This window comes from Vigna angularis, chromosome 5, assembly GCF_016808095.1.
Source record: "Vigna angularis cultivar LongXiaoDou No.4 chromosome 5, ASM1680809v1, whole genome shotgun sequence".
Lineage (NCBI taxonomy): Eukaryota > Viridiplantae > Streptophyta > Magnoliopsida > Fabales > Fabaceae > Vigna > Vigna angularis.
The window spans coordinates 35,271,552-35,287,238 of NC_068974.1; the positions used below are offsets into that span (position 1 = coordinate 35,271,552).

The window sequence follows — 15,687 nt, forward strand, 5'->3', positions numbered from 1 at the left end:
AGGAATGCTAAAACGGATTTATTAAATAAAAAAAATTAAAAAATAAGAAACTAAAATTCCTTTGATATATATATATATATATATATGTATATATATATATATATATATATATATATATATATATATATATATATATATATATATATATATATATATATATATATATATATATATATCCATTGGGTCAAAGAGTCAGACACAATGTTGGTGGTTAGTATTGTTGTAATCTTCGATTTTGTATCCCTATTATGACATGTCATCACATTTTTTAATCACTTTAAAAAATAATTACATCAATTATTTAAATAAAATTAAAAAATTTCAAGTTTTAAAAGTACACTAAAAGTTCTATTTATCCTTTTTATGAATAACAATACAAAACTATAAATATAGTTGAAATTATGAGTCTTGATTAATTTATATTAAGAGTGTGATTTATCCAATTCATATGTTTTTTACATTTCACCAAATATTTTTCTCTAAATATAAAAATTCTCCTAACTTTCAAAAATCAATGTTGATCAATTAATTGTTTCAACTACAAATTATGCCACTACAGTAACAAAAATAGGTCTAAACCAAAATGACTTATGATTTATTTTAGAATAGGTTACCTTAAATAAATATATGTTTTTAACTAAACATGTTTGATCTAATTTTCATGTAAGTTAAGGTTGGACTAGTTCACACATGATAACATATTGATAACGGTTTATTTTAATGTATCTAGAATATTATTATTAAATGTATTATTATGCGATCTTTTATTTAGATAAATTTAATATAGAGGATTTTCAGAGGTAAATAAAATATTTAATCCTTACTTTAAACTAATTAGTAGATAACTTCAATTTAATAAAAAAACTTAAAAAGCTCTCCATTAATTAAGTATGAAAGAAAAAAAAAATATACGGTAGCTCTATGCCATATGTTTACTCTTCAAACATATATATATATATATATATATATATATATATATATATATATATATATATATATATATATATATATATATATATATATATATATATATATATATATATATATATATATATATATATCATTTTTTAAAAATATATTATCAAATTTTTAATTTAGTTGATTTATTTGATTTTTAGTTCGGACAAACTCATATTGACATTTGACTCAAATTGACCTATCTCAAACTTTAGTATAAATTAATTTAAGACAACTTTTGATCCAAGTGTTGAATTCAACCAAATTTATGTAGGCGCACACTTAACTAAATTCAATCAATTTTTGTTGTTGTTAAAAACGACTTTGTCAAAATTCGATCAGGATCAATGTGGCCAAATTTTAGACAGGACAGACTGAATATTTGACGGCCCCGGTCGAAAATTGGTCAAACTCGACTGTGACGGCCTTGGCCAAAATTTGCCTGAATTTGACTTATTTGACCTCGGCTCGATTCAGCGAATCATCCCCGACTAAATTTCTGCTGAGTTGGCCTCGATCGAAATTTGACAGAGCACCATTTTCTCTTGGTTCAAATGCAAAGTTACATTCTAGATCTTTCCTTGGTCACTTTACTAGGGCTTGGTCGCGAATTTTGGAACTTAGCTTTAATTCTTTAAGAAATTACTGCAAAATCAACAAAAAATCATCAATCTCCTTATTTTCTTCTTTTCGGTACCTCATTTTGTAATTATAAATTAGAAGGGATAGTGTTACTTATAAATTATGATCAATTAAAACATTATAAATGTCAAATTTATATGAAAATTTTTCGTATTCTAAACACTTACCAAACGATCACTAGTAACTTTCTCTAGCCAATGAATACGAGAAGCACATGAAACTTGGTGCTACCGGTGAAGAAGTTGAATTAGTAAAGTGTTTACTTGTGCTAAATTGTTTGAGGTAGTTAAAGACTTGAGCAACCTAAACCATGATATAACTTATAAATTGGTTGGAGCAGTTTTGGCAACTTGAAATAACTAGTTTTGGACTCAAAGAGACAAATTAATCAAACTAACTTCACCTATGATAACCTGCATTGAATATTAAAGTTAACGTGGTTTACTTAATACCTATAGTCTTGAAGTTGTGTTTCAACTAGTTTAGACAATTTGTATATAATTTTAACTTATCAGTTTCATGACAAGTTTTAGGAGGTTTTGTAGTTTTTTCTGGTTTTAAATCACAACAATGTATATAAAGCTTGTTCTTAAACATAATTCATTGTTTTTCAATACAACTTTCATAGGTATAACTTCCATCAATATTAGATTCCTTGGAGTAATTTCTGAAGTTTTCAAGCTTTCGGATAACTTCATTATGAAATCTTCTTAACTAGGTGAGTTAGGCATAAAGAACTTTAACATATTTGTAATTCTAAACTAGGTTCTATTCAAATCTATATTTTCTTTAAATTTTGTCTTTTATGGTTGTTTTGGTTGATTTGTCAATCATCTCTGCTTTCATATTATTTTTTTCTACTCATTTTCATTTGCAATGCAATTAATCATGTTTGTTCTCTACTTATAAAAAAAGAACCTAAAATGTTATTCACAAAGACTCAATTTTCACTCTTACACCTAACTAAAGTCGATTATGGAATGGTGTTGATGTTCTAGTCATGATTATACTCCAAGAATTTAAAAAATGAACATTGGCAAGTGAGATTGAAAGTTTTTGAACATGAACAAAATTATTAGTTTTTGGTTTAGAACACACATTTTTTAGTTTCACTAAAGCTAAACATATATACATATTTTATTTTTATTTCTTAATTTGTTTTTCATCAAACTTGTAGTCCTCAACCTATTTTCATATTAATAAACATGTTCAATCATTTGTTTCCAATTTCAATCTAGATTTCCTGGTTTTTACACTTAGGTAGTTATTATTATTAAAATTCTTGTGCATTAGTTTTTGCTTCGTTTAAACATTGAATTTTAGTTTTTGTGATAATACTACCATTAAAGGTGTCAAATTAATACTATTTATAGTAACTTCAATGTTGTTTAAACACTTAATTTTTATATTGATATATTTTAACACATGTTATATTGAGTTTTTTTTTTTTTTATTAACAAGTCTAGTTTCACTAAGTAAGCCAACATTATGAAGTACAAATAAGTATTTTTTTTACCAAGTCATTTTTTTACTCAAATAATTATTATTTCACCATGTCATTCCTATTTTAACTTGGGTATTTTTTTAGTTTCTAACCATTCTTGATTGATTCCTTTTAAGTATTATTTTGTTGAACCACTTCTTACTCGACGAAATATTATTTTAATACAACACTTTTGACTCATCCCAACTATTTTTTCGAATTTAAACCATTTTTAGTTGACCTTGTTCAAGTACTATTATAAGAAGTCACTTTTAACTTAACTAAGTATTCTCTTGATGCGTCACTTTTGACTTATACAAACACAAAGTTTGAGTGATCAATAAATCACAATTTTAACTTATTAGAGAGGGTAGCATATTTTGATGTATAGAATGGTTAAACTCTTTCAAGTAGTTTGTTATGAACACAATAATATTATTTCTCACAATAAGCATATAATATTAACAACAACATCTTTTTCAACAAAATATTCTATATTTATAACTTAAGAGAAAATAGTTGTTGCACATCTTTTGTAGCTTTTATGAGTGTCTACCTATGAGATTTTAAAACGCATTAAATGTCCTTCAATTACCATCGGACATGGTAATGCTTTACAAATTTAGTTAGATGACTTCTTTTCACATTTGGACAAAGTACAGAGTTTGACCTTACAGGGTGATTTCGAAACATCTTTTGACACATTATTCAAAAGATATTTGATAGATATAATCTGAAAAGACTTGGAAGAGACATACATTTTTTACAAGGACAAAATGAGTATTTGTTATCGTTTGACATATACTATAAAATAGACTTGTGTTTGTCAAACAAAGTAAAATGATACATGTGCACAACACTTGTGTTTGAGGAACTAAATTAAACCATTAACACACTTTAAATTATGTTTTATGCTTAAATGCTTGAACACATAATTAACCTTAAAAAAGAATATGTTGATTTTTTTTCTAACAAACAAATTATTTTTTCCATTACTTTTCATCTGTTACAAATTATTACTTAAGAATAATTCTTATTTTTATTTACTTTTATTTGTTTTTGTCACATATATTGTAAATGTTGAAAAGGTAATACACCATTTTAAAAATAATTATATGAATTTAATTTAATTTATATAATTAAAATTAAGTTAAATACGTTTTTAGTTTTTAATTTTTGATGTGAAATTGAAATTCATTTTTTTATGTCAAATTTTAATGTAAATTTGATTTTAAAACTTTAAAATAAATAGATATAGTTATTTTAAACCAACTTGTTTTATTTTTTTAGCTTATTTTATATCGGTATTTGAACTGTTCCCATTTTTAAAACATCATAACTCAGCTTGGAAAGTCATTTAATATATAAAAGAATAAATTTTATGGGAATAAGAAAATTATATTATTTTTAAGATTAAAATCAAAATATATTTTGAGATAAAAATGAATTTAAGTTTTTAATAGGCACTACAAATATATTTAACCTTTTAATTATTTAATTAAGTTTAAATATAATAAATTTTAATCATTAATAAAAATCACCTTATATCATAAAATAAACACATGCCAAAATAAGGTGTGTAGACTCTTGTAATTTTAATATATTTATCTTGTAAAAGTATGAAATTAATTTGAATGTATTGACGAATTTATATACTAATATTATATTACGATTATATATATATAATTATTTATTTATTTATATCTTGTTTTTTTCATAATAATTATGTTTATATTAACGACTTTTTTTTATATAATTATTAACTGATAATGCAGTATAAACTATTAAATACAGATATATAGTTATTGATTCACAATATTAAATGATCGGAAACCACCAAAAAGTACAAATATTTAGTTGTCATATTTGAAATATTGTGTACATGTCAACGAAAAAAAGTTTAAAATAGTTTATTTTTTGAAAAATGAGAGTAAACAAATATATAATTGTATTGGCTTTACTTATCCAAGTGGAGATTGTCCACTTTTATTTTATAATAATTAAAAATTAGTAATTTTTTCTTATTTTTATTAAAATAAAACATATTATTCAACTTATAGAAGATATATTTTTAAAAGGTAATTATAAAAAGCTATCTCTACGAGGGAAAAACATGTTGCATGTTTATATATTTTTGTGTGATAATAAATTATTATTATGAAATTAAATATAATTTTTTTTAATAATTTGATTGTAAATAATTTATATTTAGTTTTATAGGTTGTTTTACAACTGAAAAGATATTTAAGTTTAAGAAAATAGTTAAATTTTAAGAAACTATAAAATTAATAAAATAATTATTTTAATTTAAGAAAACACTTATTTAAAAGATAAGTTTGAAAAACAAATATGAACATTCAAAGAAGAATTTAAGTATAGATATAAATATTTTCATAATTTCATTTTAATAGTTTTAATTATTTTATAGGCAATTTTACAATTAAAAATTATTAAGTTTAAAAAACGACCAAGATTAAATACAAAGAAAATTTGAAAATATGATACAAAAAGAGAATCCTTGTATATATAGATTTAAATATAAACAAGAGTAAAATTGATAATAAAATATATAAAAAATGCATTCACTAAAAATAATTTATTTATTAATAGATATAGATATTTAAGTAAATTTTGAGCTGGACTATGTATATTATATTATTTGAACAACATCATCTCAGTTATAAGAATATTTGTATGATCTGAAATAACATTTGTGAATTAATAACTTCACACCATGATAATAATATCCCAAAAAATTTAATCAAAGTCCACAAAGAAATTGTAAAATTGACTTAATTTGTTTTTATCCGTACTTAATTTATATTAGGAACATTAATCAGATTAATATACAGTGTTTAGTGGCAGAAAGTTTTGCTCATAAATGAAACAGTAGAGTAGAAATTAGGCCCAAGGTGATTCAATTGGGAACCCTATGTTTTGGAACAGAGCGCAAAAGTTATACATTTTATAAACCTTCTCTCCTACTTTCAAACCCAACCCAATCTCAACCATTGATTTTCTCTCTCTTGTTTTGTATCTTTCACTTTCTTTTCTCTGGTTCCGATTTAGGGCACCCGAACTTGGTCTTTGACTCAGAACTAGCTCTGATCTGCTTCTCAGGTACTCTCTCTTCCTCTCCGAGTTGATCCCGACTCGTCTTAACTTCGATCTACTATGCTTTCCAGTTCATCATTGTCTTCCTTTAGATCCTCATAACTGTTTTTCCTCACTCCTAACTCTGCACGCTTTTATTCAAGTTCTTCAGCTTCGAATTTAGGCGTAGGTTATTGTTCATAATTTGATTCTCTGAAGTGAAACCTATCTGTTGTTGCCAATGGTTGGTAGTGTGGGGCTGTTTCTTTCTGTAATATGTTACATGCTTGCTTGCTCTACGATGTGAAAGGATTGAGGAATACGCAATTGCAAGATTTAACGCGGTTGAGTTTCTGTATCTTGTTGTTGCTCGTGATTATAACTGTGTCCGCAATGGTTTCTGCTTCGAATTTATTTCATTTCCCGCCTTGGTGTCTTTATGAATACATTATATACATGGTTGGAAATTAATTTAGATTTAGGGTTTGCGTATCGTTGCTACAGCTAAGCTTAGCGCAGTACGTATATTTTTAATTAGTGAACGGGGGAGTTGTGGAATATGCGTCGGTTGTTTCTTTCGTGTTTTTAAATTGAGTCTGGAGTCGAAGTTTTTCTGTTAACTGCAAATTGGGGTTGACATGAGTGTGTTGGGACTGTTGTGACATGAGTTGTGATGAGTCCATCTATGGTTTTCTATTTTTGAAACAAAACTGGAACGTTTCGAATTTTATGGATGCATTCCAGTTGTTTGGGGCTTTTTGTATCGATAGGAATCACTTCACAATTGTGAGTTGATGTGGTTGTGGACAATGCTGCAACTTCAATGTGTAGAATGCCAGAAAATAAATAAATAAAATGTAGAATCAAGATCTAATAGAGGTTTTATTTTTCCTGCAATTTCACGAGGTATCAAGGATCGAACAAACTTGCATGTTTAGAATAAATATTATATCCACCAACAATATAAAGGGTTTTTATGCTGCTACCCAATCACAAACCATCGTTAGTGATAAATTTGTTAGTGTTTTTAATAATACCCATAAAAGCCATACTTAGGATGAGGTTTGATATGACTATGAATATTAAACTTTTAACTTAATATTGCATGCCTGTTAAACTCATAATGTTAGTTCGTTTTGCAAGTTTTACCTCGTTTGTTCTTGAAGTTTGCGGACGTTTTCATGCTATTTGTTTGAAGAAATAACCTGGATTTATAGAGTACCATGTTTAGTTATTAGGGACTAGCCCCGTTGTTTTTTCATTTGGAATAACCCAAACTCTAGTTGAACTCAGCTTGTGTCTTGATCAGTTGAGTTCAGTGAGGTTTGGGCTGTTTCAACTAAAAAATCATGATAAAACATGGATGATTTTCATGTTAGTTTGGGGAAAGGAAACGGGATCTAATGGGAGAACTTGTCTAATGTAACTTCATTTTTCATTTTCACTAGTTTGGTTTAGTTTTCTTTTATTGTTGGTTACAAAGAAGTTACTGCATTGTATTGTGTCTAATATTGTCTTTTACGTCATGTTATTTTAGGTTGTTAAGGAAACACTTCTCATATTGTTCTGAGGACTTTGAATACAAAGGAGGACCATTTACAGCAAGGGATGATTTTTGGCTTGACATTTTGAAATTCATGCCATGTCGGGGTTACTTAATGTATTCCCTTATGTCCCAAAAAGCTTCTCGCTTTCCCATCTTTGTTTCATTTTTGTCTCTTAGTGATTATTTTCAGTACTTGATATTTCCCTTCACTCTTTTCCTTGGTCATGCCTACTAAACTGTTGTAATGCTGTATTTTAATTTATTTTAAGGAATTTTTTTTACCTTTCTTTTGCTAAATTGAAGTAGATGACTTATATTGGGGTTTATACGATTTCTGTTCTCAGTTGAGTTACACATTTCATCTTGATATATTTTCCTTTCATTCATGTTCAACTCATTAACATTTCTAGTAATGGCTCTGTTTGGTGTATGATGTGTTACATACAGGCATGGTAGCATGGTGCTTTGATTAGGCTACACGGTTAAAATATGTCTCCACTCACCAACGGCCATTTGTTATAAGACTTTTGTGGTGTTTAAGGATTTTAGTAGTACACACCTTTTTTAGAATGTTTTGCCAAAATTTTGAGGAAAGAGATTTTGGAGATTTAAACTGTCTGACAAACAAAAGGACAGTGGCATCTATTCGAAGACTGTTATATGATTGGAACATTATAGGACAATCAGGAGTCCTCAATTCATCTTTATTATTCAAACACTTTTAATCATGTTATCTAAAATGTATTTTACGAAATCTTTTTGTGTGCTTGTTTACTACTGGCACTTTCCTCTGTGCATGGTTAGAAAATTACAATAATTTTTAAAACTTCAGCCCTTTCTATAATATTATACATACGTATCGTAAGATGCTGATTTCACTTTGCCTTATGTATTTTATTTTTTTAGCATGCCTATCTTAATTTTTAATCCTAGCAGAGTTTTCCTTGCAGTCTTCTCTGAATGGATCTGCTTCAAATCTTCCAGATGGTGCCGGACGATCTTTTGCGACATCGTTTTCTGGTCAGTCTGGTGCAGCCTCCCCAATTTTTCATCACACTGGTGGGGAGCTTTTACTGGATTTACTTCATTTCATCTTTCCGTCTAGTTGTATAATTGATAGGTTCTTGCTGCAGGAGCTATTCAAGGATTGCACAATATTCATGGGAGCTTTAATGTTCCCAACATGCCCGGTTCACTCACATCGAGAAATTCAACTATAAATAATGTGCCATCGGGTGGCGTTCAACATTCCACTGGAAGTCTTTCTAGTGGAAGATTTACATCCAACAATCTACCAGTTGCATTGTCTCAAGTATGTATTCTTGGTTTTTGGGAGTTTGAGTGTAACAATTGAAAGTTTGTGTGTATTCTAACCTCTCATTCTGTTATTCTATTTTTTTGTTAGGCTATTTACTGGTTTTTCACCTGTCCCCATTATATTTGCAGCTATCTCATGGAAGCACCCATGGACATTCAGGAGTCACCAATAGAGGAGGTATAAGTGTTGTAGGAAACCCTGGATTTAGTAGTAGCACAAATGGAGTTGGTGGTTCTATTCCTGGGATTCTTCCTACATCTGGTGCAATTGGTAACCGAAATGCTGTTCCAGGATTGGGAGTATCCCCAATTTTGGGAAATGCAGGTCCTCGAATCACTAGTTCTGTGGGAAACATGGTTGGTGGAGGGAATATCGGAAGGACTGGTGGAGGATTGTCTGTGCCTGCTCTTGCGTCTCGTCTAAATTTGGGTGCAAACAGTGGATCCAGTGGTTTAGGAATGCAAGGACAGAATCGATTAATGAGTGGTGTGCTTCCACAAGGTATGCATTTTTATTGTTATAAGTGCATTAATGGTGTGATCTTTTTTTCCAAGGGATTAATAGTGAGGTTATTCTTCATATTTAGTATCAAATTCATATAAAAACATTTATATATTAATGTGTGAGCATGTAAAATTTTGCGCAGCAAGATTTACTGCTACACTTCTTTTTAGGGATAGCTTTTCCTCTCTTTCTAGTTCAATTTCTTGGATACTGTTTTGTGATGCCTTCTTTGCAGTATCAATTGACAACTGTATTGGTTTTGCAAGTTACTGGTTGTGACATGTTGGGTAATTTGTTTGAGTCTCTAAAAGTCTCTTTGCGCAAGGCTTAAAGCTGCATAAGATGACCCTCCCCCGTATCTTCACGTAATGTGGAGCCTTCATGCACCTGGCTGGGTTAGTTTAGTCCTGTATAAGTTACATCAGGGATGTGTCAACATAATCTGCTTTTTCAGACGGGGTTTTGGTCACTGTTGTTAGATATTAGCTGGCAACAGAAATGCAATTATAATGGTATCACATTGTGAAAGCCACAAGAAACATCACTGTGGCTGCTTTTCTCCTTATGGCTACCTTGCGTTTCATGGATATTGTGTTTTGTGTCCGGAAATGGCAGAGGGGTGAGGTTTTAGAGCGAGCCCATGCCCCTCTTGTGAGATAAGAGAAAACAACTGAGCCAAATTAATTAACTTAAGAATATATGTAAAATATAATTTAAATATATCAACTTGTTGAATAGTGCCCAGTACGTTGACTGCGTTGTTGATTTGATATAGGAGTGGGCTTTGTCATTTATGATTGTAGCTGGTGCAACCACTTATTGTGGTGAGATTATGGCAATCTTTCGTGAAGTAGGAATGTCTTCAGGGTCGGATCAGAAAACTCGTCTCGGCCCTGAATCATATCTGGTTTTCGCAGGATAAAAGAATCACGTTTGTCTCATTCACATTTCATTTTTTTTTTACTTTTTAACCCTTTTCAAATAAGACCTCCTATTAATTGTTGTTACTTTTTCTATTTTTGTTTTTATCTTTTTTTTATTTTATTTTATTTAATCTTGTCTTTAGAGACTCTTTGATGTTTGGAAGTCCCCCATAACTTGTCTTTAATCTTGGGGTTTTACTTGTATAATCATCAGGTAACTTCACTTAAAGCCAATAGGTTTCCTGATGAAATCTAACATGGTATGTTAGGAGTTCCACATTGAGTAGGATGAGGCACTTAAATCATTAAACTTAAGGGACTAGTCTCTTGGATTTAACTTTCCTTTTGTTCTTAAGTTGGTGCTTTCATTGTGAGTTGGGTCATGGAAAAGGCTACCTATTGGTTGGTCACTCTGATTCTATCTAGGGTTGACTCCTTAGGTTGCCATGGTGGATGGCGTTGCAGCCGTTGTTGCTTTGAGCAAGGCAACCACCAAACAATAGAAACTCCTATTTTCGACAACTATTTTCGTTGTTGAGATTCCTGGTGGTAAGATATCATGCATTTTGGGGTTTTCTTTCAATTGCGATTTATGTTTGAAAACTGGAGTGATCAAGATACATATAGTGAATTCTGTGTGTTGAATTACCCCACGGAACATATATTTGTGCGAGGAGTCATAAATACAAGACCTTGCAGTTATTCTAGTCAACATAATTACAACCATGTAATCATCCTTTTTTATAATAGTTCTAGAAGAGGGCAAGCCGTGTATTGGCTTTAAGTCCAGAAACAGCCGTTGCAGCCGTTGATGGCGTTGCAGCCGTTGATGGCGTTGCAGCCGTTGATGGCGTTGCAGCCGTTGATGCTTTGAGCAAGGCAACCACCAAACAATAGAAACTCCTATTTTCGACAACTATTTTCGTTGTTGAGATTCCTGGTGGTAAGATATCATGCATTTTGGGGTTTTCTTTCAATTGCGATTTATGTTTGAAAACTGGAGTGATCAAGATACATATAGTGAATTCTGTGTGTTGAATTACCCCACGGAACATGTATTTGTGCGAGGAGTCATAAATACAAGACCATGCAGTTATTCTAGTCAACATAATTACAACCATGTAATCATCCTTTTTTATAATAGTTCTAGAAGAGGGCAAGCCGTGTATTGGCTTTAAGTCCAGAAACAGCCTCTTTACACATTACAAGGAGTATTTGATGCTTGGGGTAGGTTAGTTTTACTACAATTAAATGTTTCTGGGATTTATAGTTTGTGGCCGTTATGGTATGAAATTATTATGTGATTGCACCACATGCAGACATATTCATAGATATTTTAATTGTCAGGATCTTTTATTTATAAGATTGTAATTCATTTTGAAGATTTCCTATCGTTTGCCATATGTCTCCCATGTTCCTACGACATTCCACAACCAAACCTATTTAACCATCTATGTTTAGAGTAGAAGATATAAGTTTGAATACTTATTTTCTCAACAAAAAAGAGGTGTTGAAGTTCTGTGGTTACTCAATTATGGCTCCATTGCTGTTGCCTTGTAGCAATTCATGTGATTTAAATTCATACTGCAATTGTGGACTGTTGTGCTGTTGTGGGTACCTCTTTAACAACAGTAGTGCAGCTACAACATTGTGTCCACAACTTTTAACTCTGTACAGAGCTGAACTTTTAATGAAGCCAAAGGCTGAAAACTTGGAAAATTTTTAGTTCTGAAGATAATTCCCATGTGTCTGTCTATTCATTCTTGTCTCTAAGGGACATTATTCTGCTATATTGACAATCATGGACCAGACTGGTGGATTGTTGTCCTTGAGAGTAGCAGCAACTCCCTGGTTTTTTACCTTTTTTTAAACTTGAGAGTGGGACATGCCTTCTGGTAAACGTATTCCTCTTATTTTCCTGCAAATTTGTTGGCTGAGGTGTCACTTCGCCATTTTGTTTGTCAAGTGATATTAAGAGTTTTCTTATGTGATTTGCGGATGTTGTGTCTATGGTAGCAAAATCTGATTGGAAGCAACTGAAAGAACTGCTTGTTGAGATATGTATGAATTGCATGATTAAGTTTTTTGTATGTTTCTCTGTGTTGAGTAATGTAAGTTTCCCCTTTGAATGGAGAAGACTGGTAATGAACAATTTTCTTGATCCAGGATCTCCACAGGTAATTTCAATGCTAGGAAATTCTTATCCCAGCGCTGGAGGTCCACTTTCCCAAAGCCATGTTCAAGCAGTAAGTAACTTGAACTCTATGGGAATGTTGAATGATGTGAATACCAATGACAGCTCCCCTTTTGATATCAATGACTTCCCTCAACTGACAAGTCGTCCCAGTTCTGCTGGAGGGCCTCAAGGACAGTTGGGTAAGAGAAGATAAATGATGTTTTATGATTGGTTTATTTGTGCACCTTAAACAATCAATAATGGTATTACCAAAAATATTTCAGGTTCTTTACGAAAGCAGGGTCTTGGCGTCAGTCCCATTGTTCAACAAAACCAAGAGTTTAGCATTCAGAATGAAGATTTCCCAGCTTTACCAGGATTCAAAGGTGTAGTATGCCTTCTATTTTGAAGGTTAAAGAGTGTCTTCTTAGAGAGAGAGAGTGATTGTTCAATGAAATTTATACTATTTATTAGGAAGGTCTTCTGGATCTGTATGCATGTTTACTTTCAGAGTTGGCTTTATTACTCTCTATACTTTTATTATTCTCAGTATTGTTTCATTACTTGGTTTTGATATTTATATGCACCCTGCTTTCTGTTTCAAGATAAGCATCTAAATTATCTATTATATATTTTTGAGTATGCTTTCTTGTCTCAATTTTTGCAAGGGAATTAACTACTTTTTGGTTTGCGCTGAAGAATTTTTTATTGCCTAGGTGGAAATGAGAGCTATGTTTTTCTAATTATTTTTGGTTACAAGTGTTGATTTACTGAGTTATACTTGAACCAAAGTTGCTTATTTGATCTCAATATTTGTTTGTTGCCATATTCTTTGGGCAGGCGGTAATGCAGATTATGCTATGGACATGCACCAGAAAGAACAACTTCATGACAACGCTGTACCAATGATGCAATCACAGCATTTCTCTGTGAGCTACATGTTATAAAAGATTTTGAAATCTTATCTTCTGTACAATATTGATGGATCTAAGAACTGTTTAAAAAGATCTAGAAGTCTATTTACATTTCTCTGAACTTCCCATGCTTTCTATCTGCAGATGGGAAGGTCAGCTGGTTTCAGCTTGGGGGGTACATATTCGTCACATCGAGCACAACAACAACAACATGCTCCTTCAGTCAGTAGTGGCAATGTCTCTTTTTCATCCGTTAACAACCAGGATCTTCTCCATTTGCATGGATCAGATATTTTCCCATCTCCACATTCAACCTATCATTCACAGGTGCAAGTTATATTCATCAATGGGGGAGCTTGTTTCATAATGAATAAGCTCCTATTCCCTACTTTCTCTTTGGTTTATCTCGAGATGTGCTTTCTGAAAATGAAATTTCATATTTCTCACTGAAGTATTACAAAGTGCTGACATTCTTATTGCTGTTGTATTTTGGTTTAGACCAGTGGACCTCCTGGTATTGGATTAAGGCCTTTAAATTCTCCAAATACAGTTTCTGGTATGGGTTCATACGACCAGCTTATCCAGCAATATCAACAGCATCAAAACCAGTCGCAGTTCCGCCTACAAATGTCAGCTGTAAATCAATCATTTAGGGATCAGGGCATGAAGTCTATTCAAACCACACAACCAGATCCATTTGGTTTACTTGGCTTGTTAAGTGTGATCAGGATGAGTGATCCTGACCTGACGTCTCTAGCTCTTGGAATTGATCTAACTACACTGGGGTTAAATTTGAATTCATCAGAAAATCTTCACAAGACCTTTGGTTCTCCATGGTCTGATGAACCTGCTAAGGGCGATCCAGAGTTTAATGTGCCACAATGTTATTATGCTAAACAGCCACCTGCTCTACATGTGAGATTTTTACATAATGTTTAACTTTCAAACCATTTCTTTGGGCTAATTTTTGTTATTGCATGATGCAGCAAGGATACTTTTCAAAGTTTTCGGTGGAAACATTGTTTTACATATTTTACAGGTGCCTATAAAATCTGAATATCAATTACTTTTTCATTGACTTGCCTGCTATTTTATAATCAAATATAAAAATAATCTTTTTTGCAGCATGCCCAAAGATGAAGCACAATTATATGCCTCCAATGAGCTGTACGCACATCTCCCCCAATCTGTCCTTTGTTTCTTTTGTTGATTTTTTGGATGATTTGAACTCATTTGTAATTTCTTTTGGGATTAGTATAATTTGGGAACAATTAGACGGTTGGTAAATTAAATAATGCATAGTTTGTACATAACCACTTACTTTCAGTGTTCCTAAATTAAAACAATTTAACAAATTCCTAACTTTTGATTTTCGGAAATCGTTTTCCCAATTGGATAACTTCTAACTAAGTAGGGGTTGTTGCTCGCAGTTACAACAGAGGTTGGTTTTATCACAAGGAACATCGTTTGTGGTTTATAAGAGTTCCCAACATGGAGCCGCTGGTTAAAACAAACACATACGAGAGGGGATCTTATCACTGTTTCGAACCAAGCATATTTGAAACCGTCCGCAAGGTTAGTTTTTGCAAAAATTATACTCTATCGGTGGTGCTCGTGAACTCTTCCTCCTGCTCCCAAGATATATTATTTTTTTCCCCAATAAGTATTGTTCTATTTGTAGGCTCTAATGTACAACCTCCTTGCAGGATAATTTTGTTCTTCATTATGAAATGTTGGAAAAGAGACCCCATCTGCCTCAACATTGAGGAGGAAACAAAAACTTTATTGTAAAGTTTCATTTTGGATTTAATGCCTTGGAGTCATTTTGCAGCATTAGTATTCTTCAGTTTGGCGCCTCTTCCAATCCTGTCGCTTTAGTAATCCAAGCTATTATCATTATTATTATTATTACTACTACTATTATTATTTTTTTTGGCTTAAAACGGACAATAATTTAGGATACATAGGATAAACCTAGCTGTCTGACAAACATGGTTTTCTGGCCATTAGCTAAATCAACATAGGAAAAAACCTGAATCCAAAATGGATGTACTTTCAGTGAGTTATATCTCCTAAATAATTTAACCTTAATCTGTTAGGATCAGATATAAAATTGGACTGGTAGGGAAAA

General features: G+C 31.4%; 1 protein-coding gene and 1 non-coding gene across 9 annotated transcripts; one reads left to right on the forward strand and one right to left on the reverse strand.

Annotated features, from left to right (window-relative positions):
• Positions 1–6,047: 6,047 nt before the first annotated feature.
• On the forward strand, positions 6,048–15,389 carry LOC108340516 (probable NOT transcription complex subunit VIP2). Of its 8 annotated transcripts, none has more exons than XM_017577969.2 (15): positions 6,048–6,202; positions 7,713–7,835; positions 8,672–8,780; positions 8,855–9,033; positions 9,168–9,216; positions 9,331–9,540; positions 12,633–12,842; positions 12,927–13,028; positions 13,483–13,571; positions 13,701–13,883; positions 14,055–14,471; positions 14,543–14,595; positions 14,682–14,723; positions 14,987–15,131; positions 15,263–15,389. In XM_017577969.2, exons 2-15 carry the CDS (start codon positions 7,818–7,820, stop codon positions 15,320–15,322), a joined length of 1,866 nt encoding a protein of 621 aa, XP_017433458.1. In that variant the 5' UTR covers positions 6,048–6,202; positions 7,713–7,817; the 3' UTR covers positions 15,323–15,389. The 8 variants fall into 8 exon arrangements, with proteins under 8 accessions (XP_017433458.1, XP_052733733.1, XP_017433456.1 ...); XM_052877773.1 differs by having other exon boundaries at positions 8,672–8,741; XM_017577967.2 differs by having other exon boundaries at positions 9,168–9,540.
• On the reverse strand, positions 8,700–8,780 carry LOC128196881 (small nucleolar RNA snoR35). The gene has a single exon (XR_008249287.1). It is a non-coding gene; the product is annotated as a small nucleolar RNA snoR35 (small nucleolar RNA).
• Positions 15,390–15,687: the final 298 nt, after the last annotated feature.